This window comes from Triplophysa rosa, linkage group LG2 (assembly GCF_024868665.1).
Source record: "Triplophysa rosa linkage group LG2, Trosa_1v2, whole genome shotgun sequence".
In the NCBI taxonomy this organism is placed as follows: Eukaryota; Metazoa; Chordata; class Actinopteri; order Cypriniformes; family Nemacheilidae; genus Triplophysa; species Triplophysa rosa.
This window is the reverse complement of record NC_079891.1, coordinates 19,006,461-19,021,377: the sequence shown is the minus strand read 5'-3', so window position 1 is coordinate 19,021,377 and position 14,917 is coordinate 19,006,461. Positions and strand designations below refer to the sequence as shown.

General features: G+C 39.2%; 1 protein-coding gene across 4 annotated transcripts in view; it reads left to right on the top strand.

Moving 5' to 3' along the window:
- The window catches only part of LOC130565635 (spectrin beta chain, non-erythrocytic 1), a 94,576-nt gene that overhangs the window by 27,950 nt on the left and 51,709 nt on the right, over window positions 1-14,917 (top strand). For 2 of the 4 annotated variants that reach the window (XM_057352549.1, XM_057352568.1), the window contains exon 2: window positions 6,436-6,607. In XM_057352549.1, the coding sequence (XP_057208532.1) occupies window positions 6,451-6,607 (157 nt within the window). In that variant the 5' untranslated portion in view covers window positions 6,436-6,450. Of the gene's footprint in view, window positions 1-6,435; window positions 6,608-11,062; window positions 11,798-14,917 lie in introns of those variants that run through there. The other 2 variants (XM_057352558.1, XM_057352576.1) reach the window with 2 other exon arrangements.

Below are 14,917 nucleotides of genomic sequence, written 5' to 3'. Positions count from 1 at the left end.
AACAGCAAATTCACTCGCACTTTGAGACAGTGTATGACTTTATTGCGTTCCATCAACGTATAATTAAAAAGAATTATTCTGCCACACTGTCAAATTTCATTACTCGGCTTACTTTTAACCCAAAATATTTCCAAACCTCAGACTTCACCCTTTTAGAAGGGGGATAAATCGTCGGCAGCGTTCCTCCTTCCGCCACGCTTCCTCTCCGTGTGGTACTGTTTACATCAGAGTAACACACACACGTAGGCATCTCCACATGGGGAACGGGATCATTTAGATCAGAGTGCGCATTCCTACGCAGCATACACGCCGAGTAATGAAAATAAACAAATACACGTTCTAAAAAAATCTATATATTTTCGCGGTATTTGAAAGTGCCCGCGATAACAACATTGTGCTAATTCATTACCGCAATTAATCGCATTACCGAATATCGGCACATGTCTAACTAGCTGTTGTTGTTTTTACAGTTTCTTTGTTTTACAAAAAACGTGTTATGAAAAGTGTTGTGTTCTGCAGACAACTCTGAATAAAAACAGGTAATATAGAGTTTATTTCTAATATTTCCCATTCTGTGACAATAAGCGGTTCTTGTAAATAATATGCAAACACTGTTAAATCCATCCATATAAAAAAAGATAAAAACATTCTGCTAACTAATAAACAAAGTTAAAACAACCGAACTATGGGACGCGCTTAGAAGTTATTTCATGTCTGACGTTTAGATCTCTGGAAAAATTTAAATGCTAAATTAAGATGATACCTTGCAGATATACCATTCATGGATTCATGGCCACGGTCTCTTAGATTTACATTTAAGAATTTGACATGAAAATTGTTTTTTTTTTATATAAAGTAATTCAAAGTTTTAAAACGAATTATAACAGAGGGGTGCCCTATTTGCCCTGCACAACCATCTCCCGGATTTTTGGTACACAGGTATGGTTATAATAATCATAATAAATGCTATTGAGAGGACTAGTCAAAGAGGGCAGGTTTACACACTTAAAATGGTGATTTTTATGCTGTAATTGGATGGAATTATTTTGATATAAGAAAGTGAACCCAGATTTCTGTTTGATGAAGTGATCACATATCAACGTATATTCACAATAATCTTGCTGGGAATATGAGATAAACATTGAAAATATTTTAAAGCGGCCCTAACACACACCGGTTTCTTCCAATCTCATATTAATCTTGAGTACCTATAGAGTAGTATTGCATACTTCGTATCTTCGAAGTGTATTTAGTTTTATCACATTTATAAAAGATAGATACAGCTGTACGATTATTTCCGAAAGCATATGGCGCGTGCGGGGGGGAGAGGAGTAGGCTGAACTAAAGCACGTGCGCCAACAAAACATAGACTCACCGCATGCGCATGTCCGGCATCTTTTAGCGCTGAGACGGCTCCATATATCAGTTTCAAACGATCTCCAAATCCAGCGTTATATCCACGTTTTATATAACATTCATCACCCAAATGCAGTGAACAAACAAACACCTGAACTTCGCGAACGTGTGCTCTCTCTCCTGCACACAAGTGAAAGTGATGTCTGCGCATGCTCCTTCTCCTGCTCTCCGCGTGCAGCGTGCTTTTCCAGGAGAATTGTCCAATAAGGGACTAAGAAAAATTGTTACGAAACAGTTTTATATGTTCGAAAAAAACTTTACAAAACCTGTACGATCGCTGGGGGAGTGTATCGAGCACAGAAATACTACGCAATACGCCCAACTCGTTTTTTGACAAGTTGACCATGTTAATCATGAGAAGCCAGCACGTTTAACATTGTAAAGAAGTCAGAATGCATGACACACTGTTGCACCACCCCTTCAATGTGACCATTTCTGAGATACTTCCACTATCATAAAGTCCTACTCAGATCTGAGTGTTTTGTGTTGACCATATCATTCATCTTACTGACATCCAGTCTTAAAACGAGTCATGTATTTAGTTGTATACATTTTTTTAAACTGGGATTTGAATTTCTGAGTGCTGATTTTGGGAACAGGTCTGATGTTGCATCACAGAAAATGTTTGGTGGGTTTGTGTGTTCTGGAGAGGTGTGTGTGGCAACAGTAATGGGGGTGCTAGTGGAGCGTGTGTGGGTGTAATCCAGGATAATTGCTATGTCTCAGCACTTCCTTAATCTACACACTGATGGGATTTAAAACGGCCCTCCTTGCTTTATTGTTTGGGTTGAGATCCCTGCAAAGTATGGTTTTAGTGTCCTCTCTTACCGCTTTTCCATTGGGGCTGGCACTGGAGTTGGTTTTTGGTCATGGTGGCACTCGCTCATTTTTATTTCCACCTAAAAGTGAGCCAAACCCACTACGTCATTAACAATGTAACTAGAATTGCTTCTTGTGTGTTGTGTTTTGCACATTTATTTGCTTTTCTTGTTTAAAACATAGTAAAATTGCCTGAAAACACATCTATAATTATAAGCATTGAGGAAAACTCAGATTAGGTCCAGTACCAGGATCTGATCACAGGCACAAGGTTTTTTTGTGTGAATGACATAATCTTTAATGAAGCACCATAAAACGGTTATCAAGTCAAAGACGTGATTTTTGTTTTACTTGAGACAAAAAAATGATGAGTTGGTCTTTAATTAGATTTGGGATTCCACATGATGTTAATCACAGTAATTCACTGTAATTCTCTGTCCTACATGTGGCCAGCATTTCACCATTATCAACACCTGGGGCTCTTTTGTTTGTGTGTCCCTATAAGATGTTTTTTATCCCCAAGTCCAGTCCCTCCTGTTCCCCTCATGACTGATGGAGCTGTCGGTGAGATGATGCTAAGGGTGAAGCGAGTGGATTAAAGCTGGACCCTGCTGGTAGAGATCGGACACACAGATACACAAACTGCACTGTCCTCTGCCACGTACACAAACACATTCATATGGACACCCTGAAACAGGCCACCACTAAGAGTAACCACTAAGTAACATCAAACATAAACTGTTTTTTCACAAACCTCTAGGACAAATGTCACTTTGTTGTAAGTGCATTAGCATGAAAGAATAAGCATACTTTGGCTCTGTTTCAAAACCTAGTGAGCTGCCTTGTTGTCTACTTGCCAACATAAGCAGCTGATCTCTGAAGTAGCATCCTAACTGAAATAGAACCTCCTAAGTGACTGATTTGTCTCATACTGATAACTCATGTATTATACAAAAAAGTGTTTGTCATGCAGGAGACCATTATTTATTTCAGTAGATGAGCATGTTGCTAAAATGATGTAATACATCAAAACAAATATTTTATAGATATTACTTTTTTTGTATTTCCTTTTAGCATTAAATGGATAGTTCACCCAAAAACGAAGATTCTGTCATCTTTTACTCACCCTCAAGTTGTTCCAAATCTGTATAAATTTCTTTGTTCTGCTGAACACAAAGAAAGATTTTTGGAAGATGGGGCACCATTGACTACCATAGCAGGAAAAAGATACAATGGCAGTCAAAGGTGCCCCAGAACGGTTTGCTCTCCTACATTCTATCTTCTTTTGTGTTCAACAGAACAAATGAATTTATAAAGCAATTTTTCCTACTGTGGTAGTCACAATAGTGCCCCAGAACTGTTTGATTTCAAACATTCTTCCATATATTTATCTTTGTGTCCCGCAGAACAAAGACATTTATGCAGATTGAAGGTGAGTAAATGATACAGAATTTAAATTTTTGGGTGAACTATTCCTTAAAGTATATCTGAATTACGTCTCCACAATGAACACAATACTGTGGCTAAAAGAAAATATCTTAATGATTGCTTTCTTCATCGAGCAACCTTCATGTTGGCCTTTTGCCCATGATCCTTTAAAATGCTCCATTTATAACCTCACAGGTTTTGGATGCATTAGTGTAACTTCATTTGAAGTTAGACTGATGCTCGGAATTCACCCAAGGGAAATCTTAGTGAGAAAATCTCCTTTAATAACAATACCTCTTTCCACTTCCTCAATTATACCTCTTTACGAGCATGTACTCTGGGGAGTCAGTGTTCGACACAGTCAATTAGACCAGACAAAGGATGTTATTCCTACATCAACCTAATATGTTCATGTATAGGCTTTACCTGTCCAAAAATGGGGATTAGGACTAACTGGATGGATTTAAAGGTAAAGTTCACCCAAAACTAGAACCCCTCATGTCATTCTAATCCTGTATGACTTTCTTCTGTGGAACACAAAAGATATTTTGAGAAATGTCTCAGTGGAAAGTCAATGAGGTCCTTTGTTGCTTGTATCAACGTTTTTGAGTTTATTGCATTGTAGCTCAGTGGTAAGAGCATGGCGTTAACAACACCAAGTTCGTGGTCGATCCCAGGGGATTGCACATACTTAGAAACAAATGTATAGGATAATGCAATGTTAGTCGCTTTGGATAAAAGCATCTGCCAAATGCATAAATGTAAATGTAAATAATTTTGATGTCTGTTCTGGGTTTCACGATTTTATACGTATGCTTTCTCAGTTTCACTCCAGCGTCAGAGTGCACGTGTACATCGGGGCAGGAAATTGTGTGTCAGTGGTGCACATTTTCTACCTGATTTCTCAATTTCTGTTGGCCCTAGGGGCTTGTAATATTCTGAGCTGTGAAATATTTATGGGATAAACTTTGTCCAACTGGCAGTTTTCTTTTCCCTACCAGAATCTCGGGATTCTAAGAAGTGATCCTAACAGATGGGATTAGCACCAGGGATTTCACAGTTTCAGGGAGGGACTGAGGGATTTATTTAAGATGTATTTTATTTTAGGGTTGAATTGTAGCTCATGCAGATGTACTCGAAGTTTTGCCATCTCCAGAGATTTTTTTCTCCATTATCAAAAAACATTTTATTGTTGCCCTTAAAACGCTCCAGTAGACCTTTTAGACCAGGAGTCTTCAACTAAAATCGCTTGAGGTCCAGTACGAACCCTCCTTACCAGCCGAGGTCCGGATAATTAAATAAATAAAAAAACCATGAATTGATGGTTTTTGGCAGACCAAAGAAATAAACTTGCCTTTTCATATCTATAAAACGGCATTACAATGTCTGCAACAATATAATGAAGGAAAATGTGCAAAATGCCCTAATCTCTAAACCTGCACTGAATATACTGTACATTCATTTCAACATTAACAACTTTAAAAGAAAACTAAAGTGTTGTTTTCTGCTGAACTGAGATTAACAAATAGCAGCATCAAGTTGTGCCTCTGATAACATTTCAGCTCTTCTTGTGGCTGGTGCAGCTGAAAGGGGGGTTTGTTTAATATTTTCCCTCTAAAAGTGTTTCACACGCAGCCTCCATGCACTCTTTTTACTATTTATTTACTACTTCACTTTTACTATTTTCCCATCAGTAAAGGGCTTTTTATGTTTTCCTAAGATCCACTGTTTTCTTAGGGAACATTCATATGCTCGTTGTTGGGCAGTAAGTGAGTGAGGAAGGACCCGTGTAGATCGCTACTACTGGGCTTTTAGCTAATATATTTCCGTGTCCTTACCTCGGACTGCTGCGGGTAAGTTTCTTCATAGTGTCCATGTCTAGTTTCATCATGCTGTTTAATGTTTCCACTTTTGACAACCGCAACAGACTCCGAGCAAATGAGACAAACCGGCCTCGTGCATGTCGATGCAGGAACAATAAATGCAAATCTCACGACCTATTCATCTTGGAAAACATGGTTTTCAGCGTCAACTTTTCTAACTTTTGAAAAGGACATTGTTTTTCAGTCACTGAGAGCTACATCTGTCTGCGCGCTGTGCAGCGACTCTGTCTCGGCTCTCTTCACTTATTGACGTCTGAACGTAGCAACAGTGCGCATATGTTAACTGTCCGTGGCGCCGTAGGACCCAAACTGCTACTGAGCGGACCTTGATGTGCCTGGTATAAATTTGATTGCATTAGAAAATAATGTTAGGTGTTCATTTATTTATTCATCAAAAGGCTTTGCGGTCCGGACGGACGCATCTCGCGGTCCGCATTTGGACCGGAGTCCGCTAGTTATTAAACTAATTTTATTAAATACCATTATTAAACTAATAATGCATTCTTTTTTCTTTTTTTGTTTCCTTGTGTTTTTTTCTACAACATTGTTATACTTGGGCAGATTGCAAGACATAATGGGCTCAACCTGTACCCAAGTTAGGCTGACCTCAACTGCCAAAAATCTAGCACACTGCCTTCATTCTGTTATTGATGGACGTTCTACTGCTGACACTAGTTCAGTCAATTTTAGTCACACTTTGATAGATTAGTGGTTATTAACAACATTTGTCATGTTTTATGAGTTAATGCATGTTATGTTTTAGTACACCTTGCATATGTGATAGTAATAGAATATGATACAGTACACCCTCATTCACCTTTTCTCTGTCAGGTTTACAGAGAGGACTGATGCAGTTAAATCATCTTAGTCTGTTCTTCTCTAATTCCAGGGCAGCTTGGCAACCATGAGCACCCTCTCACCGACCGATTTCGACAGCGTGGAGATACAGCAGCAGTACAACGACATCAACAATCGCTGGGACATCGCTGCAGAAACAGAGTGGGATAATGAGAACAGTTCTGCACGCCTCTTCGAGCGCTCCCGCATCAAAGCTCTCGCAGGTCAGATCACTGTGCTTTTGTGTGTTAAGCTGTGCTTGCTTGTGGTGTATTCTCTGTCAGATCGTTTTCAACCGGTTGCATTGTGTTTGTGTCCAGTAGGGGGTGGCATAGGGCAATACATAAAAAATAAATCTTTTGAGCCGAGATCTTTCTAGGTGAATGGTAGAATATGAGAATAATAAGAAATAGAACAGTGTGAAGTGTGTATGACAAGTTGACAAGACAGTCGGTGCATAACACTTGTGTGTCCTGGTAAACCCTACAGTCATTTTTGACCTTGTGGGGACATTTTTGTTGCTTATAAATCAAACTAAACAATGTTTATTTGCACTTTTTGATTTGTAAAAATGCTGAAAGGTTTGTGTAAGGGTTAGGTTTAGAGGTAGGGGATACGATATATAGTTTGTACAGTATAAAAATCCGTATGTATTTGGAACGCCCCCATAAACATGGAAACCCAACAGAGGTGTGTGTGTGTGTGAGAGAGAAAAAGAGAGAGGGTGTTTAAGTCAGATACCATCTCCTGACAAGCAGAGACTTGATGTCCACATTCTTCTAGTGCCGTTATAACCCCTGTGTTTCTCCTTCTCGTCTTGCCTGCAGGGCTGCTCCTATGTCATATCTTTATAAGCCTTTGTATATCAAACTTGTTTTCTTTTTATTGTCATGTGTGTTAAAGCCGGTGGTCATCTTGCTCCTTCAAACCACTAACATCTTTTGGCCAGAATTTATCACAACCACAACATTGCCTCGATTTTCACTAGTGGTCGGGAGCACTTTGGCTTGCTGGTGAATTATAACGGTGTAAACAAAGGCAGTGTGCACGATTAAGACATTTTGATAGTAATTTACATGAATTGTCATATTAAAACAACTTGACCTGCACAAAATTCAAAGTACCATTCAATATTCGGCTGAATATATTTTCAGCTTTATGTTTTGCTGTTGGAACTGTGTGTGTGTGTGTGGTGTGTTGCAGACATTGCTGCACAAAATATGACTTATGTGTTATGACCGAGCCAAACACCAACACTGATGTCTGTTCTGGGGATGTAGTAATGAGAAGAAATTAACCTAATTATCACGGGTCATTTTGTGTATACATGTATACATTTCTGTGTACGTGTGGGGGAGGGTGAGTGGAATGGTGTGGGAGCTAAAGGGGCAGCTAAATGACTTGTGAATTCTTTCGAGGTAGCTATGCTTTAGTATGGTTAGTCTGTTGTCATAATTAATTCAAAATAAAAAATCAGTCATGTATCTACAGTATTTAAATGTGTGTGTACATACTGTTTACATCTGTTGAAGACTGAAGAGTTGAAAAGTTCATCACTGTTATGATTCACTGGTCATTGTAGTAAGACTGAATATAAGGACCTCACTCCCTGCTTCACTTGAGTTGATCTGTTTGTTTACTGGTCTGTCTGAAGTAAACTCAATGGCTGGAAAAAGGCTTTGAAACCTGCAGGCGCTGCTAAGAGTGCCATCTATATAATTGAATTTATTATGATCGTTTAGTTCACTCTATTGCTTTTAGAAACGATTTTCTGCCTCAAACTCACAAGAAACGCAAGAAATAGGAATAAGGAATAAACATAGAAAAGGGACTTGAAGGGCAGAGGGAGCTTTCTTATAGCTTTCCTGTAGCTCAGTGGTAAGAGCATGGCGCTAACAACGCCAAGGTTGTGGGTTCGATCCCAGGGGATTGCACATACTTGGAAACAAAATGTATAGGACAATGCAATGTAAGTCGCTTTGGATAAAAGCGTCTGCCAAATGCGTAAATGTAAAGGTAAAGGGAGGGAAGAGTCCCAAAGGACTATAGAGGTCATGTCCCACACTGCTGCATTGGACAGCTTTGACTCTCACACCCCTGCACAATTGACCCTTCGCAAAACCCGCCCCTCTTTGTTCCTGTTGCTATGTCCGACAAGCTTTCGGTATCAGCCATGCGCACCCAGTGTAAATTTGTGCACTCTCTGGGGAAATACTAAAGAATTTCTGGAAAAACGACATGCTGATTTCAGGCAGAAAGGTCTGCAATATGCATTTGAGGGATACATTCAGGATTTGAGATAACTTCAACAATAATTATACCTATATTTGCATCCAGACCAGCAAACAATAACGTTACGTTAATTCTAAACTCGAGCGATGCAGTAGGCTACTACTGTCACATAAATGGATGTATAGATAACCTAAATGTGGCGTATTAAGTGTTTATATTTACTCCGAAATTTGTAGTAATGACAATTTTAGAGAGAGAGTAAGTTCGGGCAGAGTTTTAGTCAGCCGTGATCCTTCTTTGTGAAAACAAAAGTGAACTTTTAAATGGCTTCATTGCTGAAAACGTCTTTCTTTTGAAATGTCACCACAAATGCTTCTCTCTAAAGTCTGAAGGTGCACTCATCACAGGGACGCAAAGCATATCTTGCCAGCTTGCTCATTCTTGAAGTAATATATCAATAAGTATGATATTCCGCCTTAAAACACCACTTCCCGAACGCTTCCGTCTGTAATTAATAGAATAATGATTCCAACAATATTGTGTCTCGTATCTGTATTGGTATAGTTGTGATGTGAACCCCGCTATTCTCCTTCAATTAGAAATATTTTAATATAACTTGGCTATCTTATAACTTGTTGGTTATATGTGTATTTTATTGGATTTTAAATTTGTTAAGCACTTTGGGCAACAACGTTGCATTTAAATGTGCTATATAAATAAATTAAGTTGAAGTTATCGTTTATCGTTATAGTGTGAACGTCCAGGGTATATATCTCTCTGTTTACAATTACAATAATTAAAAAGCTATTTTTACATATTAATCACCAAAGCTCTACTACGCCAGGTTTGTCGGACTGGTTTGTTTGTTTGTTATGATTACTCAGATCGCCCTTTAATCAAACTGTCTCAGGGTCTACCTCTATTCTCATACATTTTTGTTTGATTCTCTCTCCCAGGCTCCATGAATGCATATTTAATTTTTTCTTTATACACCATCTATTATTTTCCCAACATCAATACAAATACATTTTAATATAGCAAAATGTATTGCTGCATTGCTTTAAATGCAGGTTTGAGAGCTAGATAGCACAGTGATCTTATTTAACATTAGTCATAAGATCTAAAATTATGATTTCACTTTTTTCTCAGTTTTTTTTTAAATTTTCTCTAATATTTATTTATATTCACATTATGCTGCTACCTGGCACAATCTTATCAACGTTTATATAAATAATGTATGTACTACAATTAAATAAAAAAACATGATATCTTATTAAGGCATATTTTCTAACACATTTGTTCCATTTTCCTGCTGTATTTGCCGTCACAAACTGTATAAAGTCTTTGAAGTAGATTAGTAATATTTGATGCCTAGACATCTTATAATGTCGGGAATGTCTGCTTACACACGAAGGTTTGTTCAACTATTTTAGTGATAAAACTTTATCCCCAACCCCTAAACTTTAAATGAACCTGTTGACATTATTAAAGTTGGCAAATTTATGACATCTGAGCAATCCTCACAAGTTTTCACATCTTTTTTAGTTTTTTAGGTTATGAGGCCGTTTACCAAAAATGTGACTCTCAAAAGTATAGGCAAACCTTTACACACACAAAATGTTAGTTCACTCTTGGCCTAGTGCTTCTGGCCATAGCTTAACCTTTGACCTCTACTCTTTGATGGTCGCTGTTGGTGACACTTGCTAATCAGCACAACCTACAGCTGCACTGGTCTTCATTTAACCACTTCCTCTTGTAAAATGTACACACACACATAAGGAGATGAAATGGTTTTCTGTGAATGCATTTCCCTGATCAAGGCTTTTGTGATTATTTGTTTATTCAAAATAGATTCTGCTTTCTGATCCATTAAGAGTCATTTCATTCAGAGATCATAGTCCATTGCATTGAAACATTGCCAACCAAGTTCACGGGTGCTGAGGATGGCACACACACACACACACACACACACGCTCTTGCACATGCACAGGAAGAAAGACAGTGTACGCTTGTTGAATCTTTCTCAAGTACTTCCTTCCTGCCTCAACGACTTATTTTATCTGTGCACGCCTTGGAGAGAAAGAGACTTTTAGACCTGATGAATTAAGGGTAAAGGTCTTACAATTCCAAATCCCTGCGCACACACACAGATCGCTAAAGCCTAACGGCACACATCATGAAACTCCACACAAGCATATTTTTAAGATAGCTGGCAAGACACATTCTTCAGTGATATATACCAGATCATTTCATTGCTCGGTCCACCACGCCTATTTCTCCTGTGAAACCCTCCATCTCCTGAATCACTGGCTCCACCCCCCTTCACCTTCAGAAATGGTTCAGCCCACACCTACATTCCCCCACCCTCCCTCAGCCTGTCTTTCTCTCTCGCTCTGCCTGGTTTTTGCTCCTCCCACACACACCTTATGCAAATGCCAAAGCTCAGAAACCGAGAGAGAGTAGGAAGCTTTGTTTACTTAGGAAGCCGAGTGCAGCTAGTTCTGCAGCCTTACTCAAACAAGGTGTGTGTGCGTGCGCGCGCACACAGACACACTTGCAGTTTGATCTGAGTGACGAGAGAGAAGAGAGTTTTGAGAAGAGAGCGTTTACAGACAAGAAGGTTAAGAAGAAAGAGGTGAAGGAACATTTTGTTCTTACTGCAGCATTTTTTCTCCATCCGCATGTGTGATCAGTTTTTTTCTGGAGAATAAGGAGATTCAATTAAAGGAAGATCGTTTTTTCCTCTCAGACGGACGAAGCAGTATGGCGGGGTTTAGCGTGCACTGACGCAACGCCTGGATGCACCTGCAGAGCTTCTACAGTTTCTAAACTCAACTTTTTGGCCCCTTGGGGGAAAGTTAAATATTTAGCCTCTTTCTTTTTTTACTTAAGGGAGGCTTTTTCTTGGTTTTCAAGCTTCCAGATTTAATGTGCCATACTTATGACTCCTGGCTAACAGAGAATAAGGTGCTTTACTCTTTTGGAGTGATCATTTGATTTGGATTAAAGCTGAGAGCGAGGGTTGGAGGGACGGTTGGTAGGGAGAGCGAGCGAGCGTGCGTTACGGCAACAGAAGATGGATTTTGATTCGCGGGAACCTGAGCCATGTCTCTCGCCTGCTGCTTTTGTAAACCAGGTGCAGTATTCCAACATCCTGGAGGGCCGTTTTAAACAGCTGCAAGGTAAGATTGTTTTTTCGTCGACCTCATTCGCTCTTCTGCTTACTTTTTTACCACACACAGATAAATTACATCATCTCTCGGAAAGTACATCAGCAAAAGCCCTGTCAAATTACATCCTTTGTCATTGGAATCATAAGAACATTTTAAATCTTTGAGGCGGTCAACAACCTTAAACGTTACTTTCAACAACCTCATATGACCTCATTCAGATATAACTTGTATAAGAAGTCACCCCAAACCCAAATCTGAAACCTCCTACTGGAGTGGAAAACTTGCCATCTCTCTTTCTACTTTCTCTGCCCCAGTGATGGTGCAGATGAGAAAATAGGCCTTCAATTATTTATTTTTGACTCCTGTGCATGAGAGAGAGAGACACAGAGACCTGTGCTGGTCTCCTGGAGAGTGGCCTTGTTTCAGGAACCGCAGCGCTTTTGCCCCAGATCCAAATTACACTGATAAAATGGGAGCGAGAGGACGAGAGGGGAGTGGATAACAGTAAGGTGTAGGAGAGGGAGGATAAGAGGATGGGAAGGGAGTGGAACAGACGGGACGGCCAGAGGATAATAAGGGGAGTGGAAGGAATCATGGGAGTGGAATGGAAGAAGTGCAGTAACAAGGTGCAGAAACTCACGTGTGTGTGTACTGTATTAATCCAGAGTTTGTCACACATGTCACAGGCCACACGTTCCCAGATTCTCGTTGTATTGAATTGTGTTTTTTCAGGGTGTATCACACTTGCAATGCTTTTTATTGTCAGAAAGAGAGGCATGTGTGAACTGCTAATCCCCCCACATGACACGAGATCTGATCGTGTGTGTGTGCGTGTTTCAGGTCATGGGGAGTGTTTCTCAGTTAACAGGGAGATAATAACTTGAGTCGAGCATTGTACTTCAAGCTTATTATCTGTTGTGTCGAAAGAAAGGCATCTGCAAAACAGGCCCTTGAATATGAACACGCACGCATCCCGCAGAGACCCAAGCAACATCCAAAGTGAACCATAAGTCTCTACACACTTTCTTCTTTCCTCAGAACACAAAGAAGTTATTTTGAAGAACGATGGTAACCAAACAACATTAAACCCTGTTGACTTCGTCATTTCTCAAAATATCTTTTTTTGTGTTGCGCAGAAGAAAGAGTCATATAGAATTTGAATGACATGAGGATGAATAAATGATTTGAATGAATCACACATTTTTATTTTTGGGTGAACTATAACTTAAGGCAGCTACAGACATCGCAGGCTGATAGATGTCAAACGTCAAAGTTTTGTGGACATCACACATCCCTGCAGATTTTTTTAATGTCTAGAAAGCAAAGCTGTGCTTCGTTTAGAAATTAATTGACGGTATTTTGAATATTGATTTTTATTTCCTGAATTTAAATCAAATTGAATGTTGAAGGAGTTCATGTAAGGAAATTCTTTCTTTAAAGTGATAGAGTTCTGTCATCATTTACTCACCCTCTTGTCATTTCAAACCTGTATGACCTTCTTCCGCAGAACACAAAAGAAGATATTTTGAAGAAAGTTGGTAACCAAACAGCGCTGGCACCCATTCACTTCTATTGTATCGACATAAAACCAATGCAAGTGAATGGGGGCCAGTTGACAAGATCTTTCAAAATATCTTCCTTTGTGGTCTGCAGAGGAAATTTATACAGGTTTGAAATGACAAGAGGGTGAGTAAATTATGACAGAATTCTCATTTTTGGGGAACTATCGATGTAAATTTTGGCTTAACAAAGTTTTGTCTAAGTGTTAAAAATCTTTTATAAACCACAAAATTCATAGATTATATAGAGAGCGAAAGATATATAAGAAGAACGTGGCATCTCCCAGAATGCCATTACCGGTGTAAAATGTATATATTTTTTCTGGTCATTTCAATTTAGCATTCAATTGGATGTGGCCATTTCAATTCAACATTTAAAGTGAGCCCATTCTTAAATTTAGAATTTCGCCTAACCCTTCTTTAAAGAGACTAAAGAAAACATCTGAGATTTGAGAGAGAAAGCGAGGGATGGGAGGAGAACAGCTTGTATGTACGTGTTAGAGCACAGATCTTTGTTAATGATTTCTGCGGTTGCGTCATTTGGCACATACTTTGAGCGGGTTTCTGACACACATTCAAAGACACACACAGACTGTGTGTCTCATGTATCCTTTCTGCCTGAGCGGCCTATGATCCGCCCCTCTTCTCACCTCTGCTCTCATACACTGGTAAATCCAGTCAGGTTACCCCTAGGCTGATGTATTTTTTTAGTTAAATTTTTGTTTTCACATTTTGTATCAAGACGGGTGCTTCTTATCAGGGGGCTTGCTCAGACACCGTCCTCATGCTTGATGTAACTACTGAGCTGTGGATGTAGTAATCTTCATTTAACTACATGTATGCAGCAAAGCTTTTGTGCCAGTGTATTGTGAAGTGTGAGAGTGAGAGTGAACAGGATGGAGTCAATTTTCACAGATGTGCCTTTGGCTTTTTAAGTATGCAATATGTCATTGCAAAATGTTTCTGATAAGTTGGTGATCTAGTTCTGAGAGACACACGTTCTTCATTTTCTCTCTTCTCACTCATACTTTCTGTTTCACTGTTAATATGCTTCATTGGCATGACAAATATTTGTTCAAATTTTCAAGCTTAGCTTCAACAAAAACACTAAGGCCACATCCACACGAAGCCAGAGCTTTCTCTATATGAGCTTTTTTTTCCTTTTCACGGCGTCGTCTCAAGAAATATCTGCGTATAGACGAAACCGCTAAACTGACTCAAAACGATGTAGTGTACAGCTCAACCTGATTTTGCCAAGTGGTTGATGCAACATCTTTTGTTGACCTAAGGACAACATTTTTATAAATAAAACCTAAACCCACACCAAACCCCAACCCTAACCATAACTTACCCCTAAAATCAGAGGGAAATGATAAGTGAAACTGCGATCGTTGAGTGCGTGAAGCGTCCACAGTTCCACACTTCATATTTTCGGTTGAAAAAGTGCATCATCCGAGTACTTAAAGTGCACTTCTTTTTTGAGGATTTTCAATGTGAATGCACTGCTCACACTATTGATACTACAAAATGGCGTAGAATAGTGCATAAGTGCCCGATTTGGGATTGGCTG